This window comes from Lipophrys pholis, assembly GCF_963383615.2.
Source record: "Lipophrys pholis genome assembly, chromosome: 17".
Lineage (NCBI taxonomy): Eukaryota > Metazoa > Chordata > Actinopteri > Blenniiformes > Blenniidae > Lipophrys > Lipophrys pholis.
Window position 1 is genome coordinate 5054798 of NC_137643.1, and position 18583 is coordinate 5073380.

The 18583-nt window shown below is 41.6% G+C and overlaps 2 protein-coding genes across 4 annotated transcripts; one reads left to right on the top strand and one right to left on the bottom strand.

Moving 5' to 3' along the window:
- Positions 1-3983: 3983 nt before the first annotated feature.
- Positions 3984-8977, top strand: LOC308123331 (germ cell-specific gene 1-like protein; the record flags this gene model as incomplete). Its single annotated transcript, XM_080485760.1, has 6 exons — positions 3984-4179; positions 4677-4871; positions 6412-6471; positions 6594-6752; positions 7475-7586; positions 8329-8977. 6 exons carry the CDS (start codon positions 3984-3986, stop codon positions 8975-8977), a joined length of 1371 nt encoding a protein of 456 aa, XP_080341886.1.
- A 3779-nt stretch (positions 8978-12756) lies between these two features.
- On the bottom strand, positions 12757-18199 carry LOC308122607 (recoverin-like). 3 transcript variants are annotated; one of them, XM_080484537.1, is made up of 4 exons: positions 18036-18199; positions 16152-16681; positions 14576-14687; positions 12757-14172 (listed from the first exon to the last, which is right to left on the bottom strand). In XM_080484537.1, exons 2-4 carry the CDS (start codon positions 16527-16529, stop codon positions 14087-14089), a joined length of 576 nt encoding a protein of 191 aa, XP_080340663.1. In that variant the 5' UTR covers positions 16530-16681; positions 18036-18199; the 3' UTR covers positions 12757-14086. The 3 variants fall into 3 exon arrangements, with proteins under 3 accessions (XP_080340663.1, XP_080340662.1, XP_080340664.1); XM_080484536.1 differs by having other exon boundaries at positions 16152-16709; XM_080484538.1 differs by having other exon boundaries at positions 17969-18045.
- Positions 18200-18583: the final 384 nt, after the last annotated feature.

An 18583-nucleotide genomic window follows, 5' to 3' on the forward strand; every position in this document is an offset into this window, starting at 1 on the left:
AATATCTTCAATCAGTGACATTTTTTCAGTACAGTAAAAGTAAAAACAAACTAGTTTACTTCAATAATGATGTGTTTCTGTTCCATTTTATCCACAAAAACATTAAGTTATTGCTAAATTTCATAAGAAAAATGTCGAAAAATGCTTCATTTTAATGTTAACCTTCTATAGTAAGTTCTTTCGCATTATGTTTACTGCAGAGTTCAGATTTATTGGAACAATATAAACTTGCAAACTGTAAGAGAAATCTAAAATGACCAAAAACAAACACGGATCATTCTGAACCTTCGCCTATATTTGAATTATGTGCTGGTACGTTTGTCTTTTTTTCTTTCAGTTGAAGACCATATTTGATCAGCATTGAAACTTTTCATGCGCAGAAAAAAGAAAAGGAGGCCATTCCTAATGATCAACAGTTGTAATGCTCCAGTTTCAGTGGTTTTCCAATCACAGATCCCAGCGAGAATCTTTCCAGTCATTAAACGCAGCTTCTGTACATCCAGCTGCGCTGTTTAGTGTTAATGCGGGTCAAAGTTTAAGGAACAGCGCGTACCGTGAGATTGCAACGCTATCACCATCATCTCAACCCCCAAGCTGCTCTATAGCATGCTGTCAATTTAATCAGTATAGGGGGGGAGGTCGGGGAGGTTATGAGTGAAGAGGGGAGGAGAGATGAAGAAGACGAGCTGTGGGGATGGAGGAATTGACACAGTATAGGGAGCAAAGGGGAGGGAAAGTGACAGATGGACTTGGGAGGATTAGAGGGAAATCTGGGTGCGTTTCTGATGGAAACTCGCCCAAGACGGTGGAGGGAGTGAAGAGGGAGCGCAGAGGAAAGGTGAAGGAAACGGTGTGAGCACGAGGAGAGAGGTGAGGCCAACAGGAAGCCACTTCAGGTCCAGATCATGGTGAGTGGACTTGCTTTTGTTTTTTTCTAGTTTTTATTTTTTTTTTACAGCTGATCACAAGTTGAGCGTGAACATCTGCGGCTGGATTTACCAATCACATGCATGTGGGAAAGATTTCTGCGTATCATAATGGGATGAAGCTGTGGGGTCACACGGGGAAAAGTATGAAGCAGAGCTCCAGCTTGCTGTGATTCTCATGCAGGGAAATGTGCAGATTTCTCATCTCGCTGCTAAACTTTGCTCCAACGTCAAACTGCAGGAACTGGGAAAAGTGTATCCGGCACGCTGTTTGTTTGCATTTGTTGATCACAGAGTTGTGGGGAAACCATATGTGCACAATGTGCAGCAACAATAAGTCAAGCAGAATCAGTGTATTTGAGGGATTATAGTCCAACCACGGGATGATTAAAGTAAAACCTTTGGTCTGCTCAGTCTGGACATCAGAAGTTATGTTGTCACTTTGATGGAAATGCGAGAGAAAATGTAAAGAACCAACTGAGTTGATGCGTTTGAACTTTCAGAAGTGAATAGAAAATTTCCAACACAAAAAACAAAGAAAGGGTTCAGTTCTCCAAAATATGTAGATGAAGTAACAAACGGTGAAACGTTACTTCATGTATTTACTATTGTGAGTAACTGATCTGTAAGTGTTTTGATAATCTAAAGAAATATATATATAATATAAAGAAACTAATAGAAAGAGTAAATAAATGATTTCCTCCAGCTCTAGTTTGTTGAGCTATAATGTTTTGTTTTTAGACAGTTTATTCTGTCTTTTAAAAAAAAAAAAAGATAACGCAGCTTTTCCAGGCTGATTTCTGCCACAAACAGAGTCGTTGTCGTGCCTGCAGAGCCGATGTGGGTCAGATGAAGCTGCAGCATCTTGCAACCTAATTTGAGTGTTTGATTTCTTCTGATACGATTACGGAGGCTTAGAGCTGAGAGCGAGATAAACGATCTGGGTATAATGATGTCAAAATGTTTTACAACGAAAAACGAGGAAAGAGAAAGATTACTTTCCTGGTTGGCGTGCACGTTGTGTCACACATTCCTCTCTTCTACTGTGTGTTCCCTTGTGCTGTGTGGCTTTAACTTACATTGTCTGTGATGTTTGTATTTAGGTTATTTGTTGATTACATCATCTTCTTATAGTTTGAAACTATTATATGTGTTAAATAATGCGTCAAGTCAAATTGTGTTTTGTGTCATCTGATATCGTTTGGTCTGTTTTAAGACACGTTGCATCAATTAAGTTACATCTATCATGTCATGTTGTGATACTCAAAGTTATGTTGTTTAGTACTTTTTTTAACTCATTACTTTTTGTTACATTACCTTTCACTACATTACAAGTTGTGTGTGGCATTGCCTCACGCCATGTCACGTCACGTCACGTCACGTCACGTCACGTCACGTCACGTCACGTCACGTCACGTCACGTCACGTCACGTCACGCCACGTCACGTCACGTCACGTCACGCCACGCCACGTCACGTCACGTCACGTCACGTCACGTCACGTCACGTCACGTCACGCCACGTCACGTCACGTCACGTCACATCACGTCATGGTCTGTATCATGTTACGAGTTGTGCATTGCAATGTCATAGTGCAGAGTCATATAACACCACGTCACGCCACGCCACGCCACGCCACGCCACGCCACGCCACGCCACGCCGCGTCGCGTCACGTCGCGTCACGTCACACCACACCACGTCACGTCGCGTCGCGTCACGTCACGTCACGCCACGCTACGCCACACCACGTCACGCCACGCCACGCCACACCACGTCACGCCACGCCATACCACGTCACGTCACGTCGCACCACGCCACGTCACGTCGCGTCGCGTTTTACCAGCAAACTTTATTTGTGTTAATTGTGTTCAATTGTGTTGAGATTTGATTTTAAGCACCAAGTTGCTCCAACTAATTTGAAACAAATGTGTAAATCAGTTGTTGGTGTAAAAATCTTGAAATCACAAATACTGGATTTATAAGGCCGTAATAATATTCAGGAATTCAGAAAAAAATGTACAAAAGCAGAAAATTTAAACTGGGTTATTGTGAATTCATGCTGCATGGGCTTTTGTTTGTTTGTTTATTTGTTTGTTTGTTTGTTTTGTATTCTAGAATCACTGTGTGAACGGTAAAGGCTTCTGACAAATATATCTATTTTTCTTTGAATATCCATTCAAGTAAGGAGCAGCTAAATATAAGTCCACTATTGATATCAAACACCGAAATGATCCTCGATGATGTGCGGTACCATTGTCGTGTCGTGTCGTGTCGTGTCATGTTATGTTATGTTGTGTTGTTGGCACAAATAAAAAGCAGCACAAATCACTTAAACATAAACAAACTCCAACTCTTTCTCTCCTATTCCAGACGTTCACCTCTGTGTTCTGCTTTTCCCTTCTCACGGTGGCCACGCAGACGGAAACAGCACGAGACTCACTGGGAATTAATCTCATCCAACTATCCCTGCAAGATTAACACTGATTACCCGGCCCAGAGGTGGACCTGAGACGGTGGTGTAATCTGTCCTTCTCCAGCTCAGTCCGGCCCTGGGGGCTGATGGGAACAGGCTGAAGCAGGGGATGCGCTCTAAGACTGCAGCCGATTAGTTGCTTGATCTGCACGATAAGCTAGAGACGTTTATCATCGTCTCAGAGGGAGGACACGACTGCCGCGGGAGCCGACGCCAGGATGACACCTGAGTGTCGAGGACGGACGAGACATGGGTTAATGTGACCAGTCAAAGCTCCTACTTTCTCGTGAGCAGTCACTGAATTGCAAAGCTCCATCTTCCTCCCCCTCCGACCTCATCCATCGTTCTTCCTCTTTGACCTTTGCTCCACTTCTCAAACAATCCTAATCCCCTCTCGTTCGCATCATCCTCCATGAATCAATCTCAATCACAACCGCTCAGCAACTTGCTCACGGGTCGCCGCCGTGGTGTCACAGAAAGCCCATCGCTCGGCTGATCCTCGTCTCCCACTGGTCACCAGAAGCCCCGCAGGCCCCTGCAGCCATCTTTCTCCTGGTGGCTGTTTTGTGAGTCCGGCTGCCGCCATGCTGGAGACGATGTCCAGACGTAACCGCTCGCTGCTGTCGCTGGGCCTCACCTCGCTGGCCCTCACCCTGTCCGTCTCGGCGTTCTGCACCTCCTACTGGTGCGAGGGGACGCACAAGGTGGTGAAGCCGCTCTGCCTCTCGCCGGTCAAGATGAAAAACTGCGGGCAGAACAACAGCCAGCCGTACACCACAGGTGAGGACGGGAACCACCAGCAGAACAAAGGTCAACCTCAGCAGGTCAACCTCAGCATTTTACATATTATAATATTATTTCATGGAATATTTTTATTTCATCGCAGTATTTTGAACTTGACTGACAGAGATTCATGTAATTCCTGCTTTACTGCTTATTGCTTGTGTCCGAGTGTTATCTCAATCCTTTAACCGTGTTTTAGTGTTAAAGCCAGTAGTTATTATAGGACAGGCCATTGTCTTACTACATGGACATTCATAGAAACCATGTTTAAGGAATAAATTATATTTCTGCTGTGAGCTGGAAGAAACTCCTTTCAGGATTTATTCAAGCTCTGATTGGCTTATTTCTCTTCATCGCTACGATATGAACACTTTCCTCAGCATGGTGAGGTCTTATAGAATAGAATGGAATAGAACACAATTCAATTGTTTCATGTCTTGAAATTTGTGATTTTCTGTTTTTTGCATCATCTCCATCACTTGTCCTTCACCCAGAGGCCCCGACCCCTGACCCCAGGAACCCGACCCCCAACGTGACCCTGTCTCCACAGCAGAAGGAGGAGCTGGCCAGGATCAAGACGAAGCAGATGGCCAACGCCGTCCACTACCTCTGGGAGACGGGCGAGGACAAGTACATGCTGAGATACTTCCACACCGGCTTCTGGCTCTCCTGTGAGAAACACAACGAAGGTGAGACGTCATCTGAGTTTGTATTCAAACGACACTGAATGGTCTGAATGAGCATCAGAATAATCAACACCTTTTATGATGTTTCGTTCTTTGTTATTAAAATCAAGCACAGCGAAAGTGAAGATTTAAAAAAAAAAGAAAAAATATTTCACCAGGTTTTTTTTTGGTATGTTTTCATAAATAAATATGTTTACAATAGAAATGGAAAACTTCAGCAAAGTCAAAACAACATTCTCAGATTAATACCTGAAAAAATAGGAAATTGCCTGGAAATTCAAAATGTAAAGACTCTGAAGTGTGAAACAAAAACTACGAGCTACTGTATGAGCAAAGAAAGAAAACGTAAACAAATATACTGTCAGGTTCAACCTCTGGACATTTATTAAATCTGCAAGAAAGAACACACACCAGGTCAAGTTCTGGTCTTACTCGCGAGGAGAACGGACAGAGAGTGTTTCAGTTACAATCTCCAACCCGCTCTGAAAACTCTCTGCGTCTCCTCTCTTTTTATTATCTTTTTCCGAGGTCACAGTGGGGAAACAAAAGTCACACAGTACTTCTGCAATTCATTAAAAGACTGTTGGTACAGTGAATGTGATAACTTTACGTAGAATTACTCCAACATATACAATTCACGGTTTCTGTCAAAGAAAAATCCCAAAATCGTTTACATTTGTTCATGAGTATTTGTATTATTTCTATAAAATAACTCTAAATATGACTTCTTCAAAGCAGCGGGGACATAGTTGAAAGTTACATGACTTTCATGTGTTCAAACCATTTTCTGTCAATTATTTATTTATTATTTATTTATTGTCCCATTTATTTATATATTTATCTGTTTTGTGATTTCATATTGAATTAATCAAATAAGACCAGCAGAAAGGTTTATTTTCATAAGTTATAACAAGGTCACTCGCCAGGTCAAAGCTTGAAATGTAGTTTAATAGAAAATTTGTATTTGATACACCTCTCTGCCCATAAAGGCGGAGCCGCCAGACAGGCGGAGTGACGGGCGGAGGACAGGCTGAAAAGCCTGTGTGCAGAATTGGTGTGGGGGGATTTTGGTGCAATTTTAATAAAAGTAATGGACTTTGAGCGATCTGACTCTGCGTCTCTGTGGGGGAACCCGGCGGCGGCGGCATGCGCAATCGCCACAAATGTTTTGACTGGTCAAATCCAGGTAACAGAGTAAAGTAGCGTGTACATCCTGAGGCCTGCACAGTGATTAATCAGCCTGCAAACATAACAAGTAATCTCTGGACTGTATTCTAACAGATTGTGAGTGAGATTGCTTGGTGAGTTGGCATTCCTTCCCCCTCTGGAGGACGAGCCACTCAGCTCAAAGCGACTCTTTCCACGATGTTTTCCAGGATTTCTGCCGAGTATGAATTTGCAGCAGATTAATTTTCTCATTCTCCCCGATGGGGTCGATGAGGGTGGACAGATGATACCGTTGAAAGACTGAGCGTCTCAGCTTCCTGTGACTTCGGGAGTGTGATCGTTCTGGTTTCCTTTGTTGGGATTGTTTCATTCACAGGCGAAGATCAAGAGGAAAAGTGTCGCAGCTTCATCGAGCTGACGCCGGGAGAGACGCAAGGTTGGTGCAACACCAAAGCTTCACTCCACAAACCAGTAAATATTCCCACTTCCACGTCCAGCGGCAGGTTTTCACGGGAGGCTGCAGAACAGATAAAATGTCTTGAACTGTTCCGCCTGCAGGTGTGCTGTGGCTCTCCGTCATCAGTGAGTTCATGTACATCGGGCTGCTGGCCATGGGCTTCCTGCTCATGTGCGTGGAAGTGCTGTGTCTCTGTGCCAAGCGGGAAATGAACGCGCTCAAGATCAACGCCTTCGCTGCCATGTGTACCGTTCTCTCAGGTGTTCTCAACTTTCTGCTCGTTTTGGGAAACGAAACACGCTCTGCAAGAATATTTATATTCCCGTCTTAACCAAGCTACAGAACACACGAGAAAAAGATTGATAGTTATTTGGCAAATTTCAGTCAGGTTACATCAAAAGCTTATTATAGAGCAGATAGTTATGTTCCAGTTTCATCAGACGGCAACAAAACTCAATATTTAATTGTCCACATGAAACTAATTCGTAGTATTTGATTGTGCTTGAAATGGATTATATTCGAGGTGGAGAGATTAGTAAAGTCTGTGTTTAGAAGGTTTTTGTTTTTGTTGGGTTTTTTTAGGATTAATTGCTTTTGACACTCAAACATCTTCTCGTAAAATAAACTTACTGCTACAAATATCAGTACATTTTTGAATGAAACCTGCCTCACCGAGGGTTAAAAGTTTACATTTTTAACTTGTAATTGTTTCCCTGTTTTAAGATACCACAGATACCAGACTCTATTCTGGTGAAGGGTTGGTCTATTATAACATCTGTTGAAATCTTTTGTTATTTTTCATTGCCATGAGTTTTAACTGCAGAATGGGAAGAAAGTGTGTAATTCACTTGTTTAGGCCTTAATGACTCGTTCCTATCTTCCTCTTTTCTTCTCACATGTTTTTGCAGTTGCTTTTCAAATATTTACATTTATTTTAAGTCCTCCTTGTGTTTCTGAAGCCGTGCTTTGTTTCTTCGCACAGGTATGATGGGGATGGTCGCTCACATGATGTACACCACAGTGTTTCAGATGACTGTGAGCATTGGGCCAAAAGACTGGAGGCCTCAGACGTGGGACTACGGCTGGTCTTTTGCGTAAGTTTTTTTATCCTGCATAAAACAAAGAGTTGTTGCAGTATTTGATCACGTACTCGGTCAGATCAGGTGAGTTGTAGCAGGGAGACGTCTGGTTCGTGTCCCAGAGGGGGGAAATGTACAAACATGCTTTACTTTGGAGGAAAAGAAATGAAAAAACATGGGAATATTGTTGCTTTACAATGTTTACAACTCATGTAATATTCAATAGTGATCCACTCTGAGGGGCACCAGAGATCACCAAAAGAGTCCATCATTTTTCTTAATAACAATATTTCACTTTCCTGCCCAAAGTCCACATTTCTTAAGTTTTCCACCAACGTTTGGTTTCACTCTTTTGGCGAAACAGGAAGTAGTGAGGTTTTTCTGAAGCAATGGAGTTCAATAGGGGGTACAAATGGGAATTAAATGTCTGGTTCACTTGCCTTGTCCTTTCATTTTTAGGATTTTTTGGTTCTGTTTTGCATTTCCCCTCTGCACAATTGAAGAATGTTCGAAAAAGCTAAATTTGCACTTCATGTGAATGTACAATTAAATTTGATTGAAACCGACTCTGATATTGAGAAACTATGCATGTATGCATGAAATAAAAGTATCTCTAAATGTGGGCTGATATTTCCTCTCAAATTTCAAACCTGTTTGGAAAAACAAAGGTGCCTAATTAGGTTAGAACTTAAAACAATACTCGACCACTTTAGGTTCTCTGATGCCAACTTCAATCTCTCTCATCTTCACCCTCCAGCATGGCGTGGCTCTCGTTCAGCTGCTGCATGGCCGCCGCTGTGGCGACACTCAACTCCTACACCAAGACCCTCATCGAGATGAAGCATCGCGCCCGGGTCCGACTGGAGGAGGCCCGAGCTGCGACCAGCGCCCCTTCATACGAGGAGGTGGTTCAAGCTGGGGGTGTGGGGGTTTATTCAGTCAGCCAGCTCATCCAACTCGCCCAGCAGGGGGCGTTCATGGACCCGATGTGGCCCAGAGGGGTGGGCCCTGCTGTGGGGCCTCTGGTGTGCAGCGCAGGGGGGGCCCTGCTGGTCGGAGGAGGAGGAATCGGAGTCGGAGGCATGGGACCTGTTGGGATGGGGATGGGAGGAGCTGGAATAGGAGGCATTGCAAACATGGCGGGCATCGCGGGAATGGCCGCCATGGGAGGAGTTGGAGGAATCGGGATCGGGGGGAACGGAGTTGGGATGGGGGGCGTTGGAGTTGGGGGAATGGGAACAATGGGAGCAGTGGGCGGGAGTGGAATGGCAGGGGGGAGATTGATGGACCCCCATGGCGTGGTGGTGGTGGAGGGCTGCGGCGCTGAAGGATGTGAGGACTGCGAGCGAGAGATGGATGAGATAGACTACGCACTGCAGGAGGAGAGAGAGGACTCGCTCTGCTGAGAACTTCCAATAAACCTCATCAGGACTGACTTTATCATGAGAAGATCCCTGGACCTCCACAGTCTCATTGTTTATTGTATATATTGCAGGTTTTATATCAAAACATGCTTGCAGCAGTCACATCAATATTCTACCATGTCATCTAGGTTCGCACCGCAGCATGATAAAGTATAAAAAGTATAATACCTCAGACTTTGAGCAGGAAACTCAAAAAGACTAAAAGCTGCTGCAGAGTTGGTTGTTAGATGTTAGTGGGCTGGAGCATGTGGCATCGCACGGCAGTACGTAGATAGACGTTACGCACTGCCCTGTCGTGTACAAAAGTGTTGCTTTTGAAGGAAAGTCTACTTTTATCTAGACACCGTCTTGTGGCCCACCAGTGACACGCCTACCATGCATGCAGTTTTCATGCAGTTCCATGCGTTAGAAAAAAAGCCCCAATGTACTGGTACCAGAGCCGCCTCACGTACTTGCAACATATGCGGGTGCATAGGACCCAATGACCAACAGAGGGCCCCCAAGAGCATGTATATTTTAGGGTGTTTTCAAATTAAAACAAGCAATGTAAACATGTTGAGGGAAAAGTGTGATTGGGTCATGTTAAAACCTTTGACAATTGTTTTGTTTTTTTACACGATTGCATCAAGTTCTGTTCATCTGTTCAGGCTCGCCACAGTTTTAGTCAACTGAAGGTAGCTGGCGGTCAGCCTATGTCGAGAGTTAAGCTGCTGCTTTGCATTCTGGTTCATTTTTCTTAATCCGCTCAACCCTGAGGAGCCTATGTCTGAAAGTAGCAGTAATCATTTATGCTGAAGTCCTCATAGCAGCTCACATTTTTAATTTGAGTGTTAAGTTTTTTTTAATCATTGTTTCATATTTAATAAAATAAAATAAAATGTATTTTTTAAATATTAAAAAAACAAAAATTTAAATATTTAAAAAAAAAAAAATTACGCTAACGCGAAAACCATTCAATGGGATTTTCCAGGTTAAGTTAGCATTAAGCTAATTGCTACTTTCCACCCGTAGTTGTATTTATTTCAGTATGCTTATGTGTTTCTATTGTGTACACTGAATGATGATTAAAGTGTTAATGTGTGAGAAACAGAAATACAATTCAAATCGTAACTTTATTTTTCAGAAGTTCATATTGCAGTTTTACTGTATTTCCTCAGTAAATGGCCCGGGCCTGGACTGTATTTGCACATACAGTATGCATACATGAATGTGCATATGAGTCCACCACCACCATAAAAAGGTTCACGATACCTTAAAATAAGGCATGGTGTATTAATAAATTGAAAATTCATTCTTACTTTTGTACATACCGGGGGGAACTTTTACTTTTGAAATAAAAATGTCCCTCCAGAAATGTCTGTACTTGTTCTTAATGATATTTTCTGCATTTGCAACAGTTCATATGAGTGTGAGAGGTGGGGGGGGGGGGGGGGGGGGGGGGGGGGGAATCAGGTTCATTTTACATAAATAAATAAATAGATTGTAGTTACTGCTAATATATGATGAATTAATTCAAAGAGGAGGAATCCTGAAGTTAAATGTGTGATGCCTTTTACAAATCTGACATCTGACATCACTCGGAGATCACACGATCATACGATCCCCGAGTGATCTTAGAGTGAAATGAGATTTTCATTCCCGTGTGAGAATTAGCAGCTCTGCTTTACTTGGATTTGAGGACACAATCATTTACCATTACACGTCTACTAATTTATTTTTCTGACCAAAACATAATTAAGCGTCACCATTTCGTAGTTAGTTTTTCCCGTATTGACATATAGAAAAACAACATTTTGTAATTGTGTTTCTGGAGGATAATTTACTTCTGGGGGCATTTCGTCTATCATGCAGTCATTATGAAAACACATTTAAACTGTGGCAGAGAGGTGATTAAGCCCTGATGAGAATCAGGTGTGCTGCCTCACCTCTCTGCCCATAAAGGAGGAGCCGCCCTGACAGGCGGGAGCACAGAGACGCATGAAAGGACCTGAAAGCGTCTGTGTCTCTCTGTGTGTGTGTTTTTTGTTTTAATTTAATAAATTATGGAGAACTGCATTCCTGACTCCATGCCTCTGTGGGTGAACCTGACGGTGGCACGCTCCACTGCTACATAAACCATCACATATGATTCTTGAATGTGAGTGTGAGTGTGTCTTAATGTCCTGTGATGCACTGCTGACCTGTCCACCGCGTTCCCTGCTTTAATTAGCTGCGATTGACTCCGGCTCCACTAAGTTGGTAATCCCGACAAACAAAAGATGGATGGATTTCTATGAAGTCTGTGTAAGCGCTCTCTGGCCTCGGGTTCACTCTATCTTTTGATGGCATGAATGACCCGAGGTGCACAAACTCATACATCTGTGAGAGAATGAAAAAAAAAAACAGGGATCAAAGATTAAAGCAACAGAGAGATTGGGATGTTTAGACAGATGCTTTCAAATGCCGGACAGGAGATTATGTCAATAATCTCCCCAGTAAGGGAACGAGAGAGAGAGAGAGAGAGAGAGAGAATGGAGATAAAGGCTCTCGTCTCACTGAACAGCACATGGATATAATTAAATATCAAATCAAAAAAAGAGGAATTACACAATTGTCCACAATTGTTTCAGGTATTTATAGATGCGCTATATTGTGCGCAGGTATTCTTAAAGTACAGTTGTTTGTTTTAAGAAAAACGAATTGCTGGTTTTCCTTGCTGCTGTTCATTTATTGAATTAAAATAAATGTGATACTTTTTAATTCGTTTTTTTTTTTCCGTATTTGCTCATTTGCTTATTTATTCACCTCTTACACTCGCCTGTGAAAGCAGCTGAAAGTGAACATTTGCTTCCTCTTTACATCTTTTTACAGGACGTTAGTCTGAGCTGATCTCCGGCTATATTCCCTGAGCACGTGGCTGAGTGTCACTGCGTTGATCACAGACACTATTTTGTGGGCGAAGTTCCACGTGCTAACAAGTTTCTACTCCTCATATCCGTAAAACAACTGTAAACCCCGAAATGACGCAGCTTTCCTTCAAAATGAAGACAGTCAAATGCGTCTCACTGAAATATTATAGCGTTGTGATTAGTAAATGGTTATGAGTGAGTGGACCGAGCACCGGAGCAACACCTCAAGGACTTAAAAACATAAACACATATTCAAACAGTACTTCAGAACAAGAGGAGAAAGGGACAGGCCTGGCGACTTTAGATTAACTCATTCAAGATGAATCTACTTCTGCTCAGACGTTTATTTGACCTATTAATGAAATACTGACATGTTGTGTAAGAAACCGAGACAGATGTCTCGCAGAAAGTGGAACAAGAAAGTAGAGCAGTTCTTGTCATCGTGAAACAATATTCACCTTTTAGAAAGAGTCCGATGTTGGTTTGTCGAAAGAAACTTGTGAAACGGGACATCTGGAGTCGAGGATTGGTTTTATGAATTTACGAGGATGTGTTGAAGGGAAATTAAACATCTAGATAATGTTCCCAGATGTTCTCCTGTTTGATCTGGGCAGCTGTGCAGCGGTGAGCACTCTCGCACATGAATCCGATTAGACCGAAGAGAAACGTCTCTCCTGCAAGGAGCTGCAGCTCAACATGGGTCTCCATTAGGTGTCTCATTATCTTGGCATGACTTAATTCAAAGTTCACAGCTGCACGACAGATTCAAGCATCTGGCAAAAACTTAGTTTTGCTGGAATTGGACACGGCCAGTTGGCAAGTAGACAAATATAGCAGGGATGATTACACACAATAGACCAGAGATCCATTGGTGCTGATGCCAGGTAGCTTTAATGCCAAGAAGACATGAGGAGCCGCTTGGACGTTCTTGGAAGACGACCATGTCACAGATGGTGCTTGATACACAAGAGGTGTCGTACGTTACGCTCAATGATATGTACAATAATAACTACAATAATTCATCCCTGTGGATAGATGAGTTACTTTCTAGTTAGTATTTCCTCAGATCTTCAGCGTTGTTGTTTGTACTCTTATCGAGAAGCTGCAATGTCCTTTCTTGTTGTGTCAAACGATAACAATAAGCTGTAGAAAAGTTTGCTGAATCTTGATTTAATTCGAAAATAATAATAAAAAAAAAAAGCTTTAAAGACTATTAGTATATAGAGTTGAGACTAAATCACTTACTTTCTTGATTGATGTCACGCTGTAGTCTTCACTTGCTCCTGTTACTTCATCATTGTCCTCAACATAACTTCACACACCACAAAATGTTATTACAATTTAATTGTTTTAATTTAAAGACAAGTCCAAGACCAACACTTAGTTTTACATGTTGTTGCACATGAACAAATCTAGGCTCTGTATTCACCACCTAACTAGGACAAGAACATGTAGGATTGTGTCACAGGGCGGTATTAAATCCTTTAAAGGACACAAAATAAGACGAGGATGATTGACACCCCATGCACTCACTGTAATAACGTCACGAGCTTCATGCTGGCCAAGGGATTTAAAAAAGGAAACATCCCAGTATGGAACATGAACAGACCAGCATTGGACACCCAGTGGGGGAAAAAAAACAAACCAACAAAAAAACATTACAAAACTAACCTGACATATCAAATATCAAAATGTGTGACGGACATGCTAAAACATCTCTGAAGTGAAATAAAAACTAAACATTCAAAGTTTTACAAATACTGAATGTGCCTCGTCTATGGCAGGTTAAATGAAGACGCTACCGTTAGCAGAGAAAGCAGATAATGCATTTTTATATTTATTGAAATGTGTGAAAGCGTCAGTTCAGTCACACATTGATCAGGGAGCTTTAACGTCTACCCTATGATGGACGATATTTTGGATAAAGCTTGGTGAAATTTAGAATTGGCTGCAAAAGTGCAATCTGCAAGGGGGGGGGGGGTTCTTGTTGTTTTCCACAGTAAAAAGGTCCGACAACACTCACGCACATGTAACAAGAGGCTATAAAAAGCTCTGCAATAGACTATCAAATTAGAAGTGGAGCATTCGGGCCGTTATGGTCACATCTGCACTGCGTTTTCTGTAGGTGCTCTCAGGTGTGTTCGCATAGGCAGGACGGAGGGTAAAGTGAAGAGATATGCAATGAATCAGCTTGACAGAGCAACTATTTTGAAGGCTGATACTGAATCAAACGAAGGGCCTCTTCATTGTCCATTACTCCCTGGACGAACTCGCCTTCTGCCACTCGATCTGTCGGGAGAAACAGTGTTAGTTTACATCTGTATGTTATCTTGAAAATTTGACTCATAATGAATCTCTATACAGCCTGCAACCTTCACGCCTGTTACACTTACTCTTTTGCACTATTTAAAACTCTTTAGTCTCTCTTTAGCATTTAATTTTACCAATACATTATTTTTTAAGTCTTTACGTTGTAATGAATTAGTTTTACCCACAGAACAAACTACAAGGATGATCCTGTGATGTTGTACAAGACTGAATTAATGTGCAGGAGCCTCGTTTAATCTGTTGATTTAGAACAATGTCCAACAGGTGAGACACTTTCTCGTGTTGGACGTACAGCCTCAATCCAGACAGGGAATTTCTTGACTGCGTACCCAGTAACATCACAACACAAACTTCATCATCTCACCGTTCTCTCCCTTCTCAAAGTATTTCCAGAGTTTGTCCGCCCTCTTCTCAGCTGTGTTTTCATCGTCTGGTAAATCAGCCAGTTCATCTTTGGGGATCAGCTTGAAAATTGCCTGTTCAGAAAAAAAAAAAAAAAGTAATTAAATTAATTTGGTTAAAGAAAGAAATTTACACAGATTCAAGTTTTATTGGATTCGATTCCACCGTCTGCATTATTTACTGAACTGGCAAGCACCATACCTTGAATTCATTCACGTTATTCTACAATAAACTGTGACTTCAGGACAGTATATGGGAGGGAAACTCGGGTGCAGAAATCCTCCTTTAATCTCCACCGTTTTGTCACATCTATGAGCTGATCTTTGTCCTTTTGACAGAAACGACTGTGGTGCCGAGGATTAAAGCACACAGGCGCTTTTGGCCTTTCTGGCTTTGTTCTGTGATTATATGAGCTTTAATCTTGCAAATTGAAATGTGGTTGCTATAAATAGTTCTAAAGATTTGAAAGCACAAGTTATTTTTGGTTTTTTTTCTAATATTTTGTCACTGTTGAACCAGAATCACAAAGGTGATTAGAGCTTATGTGACACGAACCTAAACATCTAAAGCTTTTCACTGAACTGGAACAGCTCTTAACCCAAATAATAAAAAAAATTTACAATTGGAATGACTCGCCTTGAAATCAGAGTCTATACTTTTAATTATAGTTGTAGGGCTTAAACATAATAATTTAAATAACATGGGCAAGTTGGTGACATGTCGTCTTTTTAGGATCACACAATGACTTTTTTGCCTTTTTTTTGGTCAAACTTTATCGATTTTATACTGACACATCAATATTTTTGTTATTACAAACAAGTCCTTCCCAAACTACAAAAATAATTAAGATTCTTCCGAGGATAATTGCAATTTAACGCGAGAGAAACAAAACTTTCATCTGTATTATATTTGCTAATAACATGATTAAACATCCGTCCACCACCAGTGCAATAGACGACATATTTATCAAATATCCTGGATACTTTTAAATGCATCCATTTAAAAGTATACCATCTTTTTTATATATTTTCTCTTATCCTCACTCTGACGTGCTCCTTTCACGAAAGGCTTAATTCACTCTAAACCTTAATGGAAGCCTAATCCCATGCTTATAAGATGTTATCTAACGAGGTGAGGCCATGACTTGTGCAGCATCCTTTAATGTCGAGGTTCAATCTGGAAACAGACCAAACAAGTGAAAGTTTTCCAAAATAGACAAAAGTCACACTAAACTTGATCGATAAATATTCTTCGATGTAAATTCTTTAATTTCAAAACTTGGTGTATTTATTCATCCGCCCATTTGAAAGTCCTTTCAACAATATTTTTGAGGTCATAGATAAACTTCCTCTTTCATTTAACCCTTTGTTGACATCTGCTGCAGCTGGAAGCATCTGGATGCTGTTGTTTTTTTTAATACTCTTCCACTACACGACACTATTTTTTGCTTTTTTGCCAGACATTTGGAAGACAAATCCTAAAACATCATCAGGAGTTTGACGTACTGCAACGTTGCTGCTGTTCAGCCAGAAACTCACCATGCAGATCTCGCTGACCTCCGACTTGGTGATGTATCCGTTCTTGTCAACATCGAACAGTGAGAAGGCCCATTCCAATTTCCGGGTGGTCTTGCCTGTTGACGTCATGTGGAGGGCAATGATGTACTCCTTGAAGTCCAGCGTGCCGTCGTCGTTCGTGTCGAAGGAGCGGAAGACATGCTGGGCGTACGTGTTGGCGTCGCTCTCTGGGAAGAACTTGCTGTAGATGGCCTGAAACTCCTGTTTTGAGATGCGGCCCGAGGGACACTGCTTCTTGAAGTTTTCGTACCACTGGGCAATCTCAGTCTCTGAGAACTTGGTGTTGAGCTTCAGGTCCTCCAGGATCTCCTTGGACACAGCTCCGCTCTTGTTTCCCATTGCTGCCGGTGTTGGAGGTGGTTTTTAAGAGTTGTATCGGCGTGTGACTCTGTTGGTCCGTCGGCTTTGTGAGGACAAGTATCACACGAGTTCAGCCCGGGGAGCTGCCGCCTTCACTGCTGAGATATGTCCTCCTTGATCCCGGTCCTAACCTGCAATTCAACCCGCACAAAGCAAACGCTGTGAAAAGAGCAGAAGCAGCCCGGTAAGCTCATTAGTCCGATCAACCGTCAGTATTACCGGCGTCACGGACAAAGTTCACCTCAGGTCAAGGCTCTCCTGCTTGTTTACTCATGTTTAAAGTGTGATGCTGCATACCGTTTGAAAAAAAAAAACTAAACACCATAAACCAACTTGTAATTTCACCCATTGAAATAAATATAGTGGAAAAGGAAGCTTATCGGCCTTTCTTGTACAGACAGTTTCCAGGTCAGTACTTTGATAGCATGACTCCATGTTGGAAACTCTTAACTGTCATAATGTAAGAGCGCTCAAGAAGAGGAAAGAAATCGTTTCAATAATAACTCAAACTTTTATGTTTACGCCTGATTAGTGCAAATACATCTAAGGAGAAATAAGAAATTATTCGCACAACTGGAGTCAATGCTTTTTCATTGACTGTCACTTTAATTAGCTTTTTGTAGATTTCAAGCTTGAACGCCAGTTCTTCTAGTGAGACAAAGTAAATGGAATAGTTTGGCTTGAAAAGTTACATAAATTCGTTGCCAAATAACTGAAGTGATATACCCATAATTGCAGCTTCAAACCCTTACAAAGATCCACATTGCATCTCGTAATACACGCTGAAAAGTAAAGAGACATTTTGTTTATTTTAACTAATTCTTTCACAACTTGGATAGAAAATGATCAAAATGCTTAAAAAATAAATAAATGAGAAGAAAAGACCAGGAGGTGTACCAGTAGTGTGTTCACCTTGACTGGAACTAACATCTCCATCTTCACAAAATAGCACAATAATATCATAATTTAAATAATTGGATGTAGCTGAAACTTCAATGAGAAACCACTCCACCAAAAATAGATCAACTCATCCCTACAATGGATCAGCATTCCAGTTGGCTTGTGAATCAATTCAAGTTTAGACTAATTAAACTACATAGTTTAAACTGAGCAGAATTATCAGAAAAAATATGTGAATAAATGGTGATAAATATTTACCGGCATCGATAATAAACCCTGTTAACAGATTAGATGAATAATAACATCAGTATAATGAACTAAGGTTTTCCATATGAAATTCAATGAGGGCAGCATGCATCAGTTCAGACAAAAGCAACATAAATGATCAATAAATGCAAGTTTTCCCCCTTTTAACAGTACATGTGGCTTTTTCTCCACCTGTGCACGTTTGTTTTTTTGTTTTTTTTTAAATCTACAAGACGACACAGGTTTCTCTTTGAATTAGTTGAAATCACTACCTGGGACTCCAGGTGTCTACTGAAGTGTCGAGTGTGTGATGCTGCACGGCTCTGCTGTGTGTCCTACCTGTGTGATCAGTCGAAGTCCAGGACAAACAGTGATGCTCTGACGGGTGAGCAGCCGGGGAAATCTGCCTCCACCTGCTGAGATAAGTCAATTAATCCCAGAGGCGGAGCAACAACAACGTCCATGTGAACCCCCGAGATGCTATTTTTTTGCCAACGGAGTGAGGTGATCCCAGCGTTCACATGCATTTATAAAGTGCGGCTCGAGTCGGGCCCAGGCAGATGAAAACGCTGCTTCGATTCAACCATCTTCTTCAATTCAAGGAAAGGAAATAAATCATTAAAACGATCAAACAGGAAACACTGATTCACTGATGTGCGTGTGGACATTTGCTGGGGACAAGTGTTTCAGAACTGGTTTTAATGACCTTTCTATTGTCTCTGTGTTAATGTCACTGTTTCGTAAACAAAGCATTTCTTCGTAATTTCCCAGGTTTCAGGTTTTTCAGTTTCAGAGCTGTAAAGAAGTTCAATGAAACGATACAGACAGCACCGTTTGAATTTCAGCATGTCTCGTTCTGATGGAGACTATTCTTACCCAAAATGACC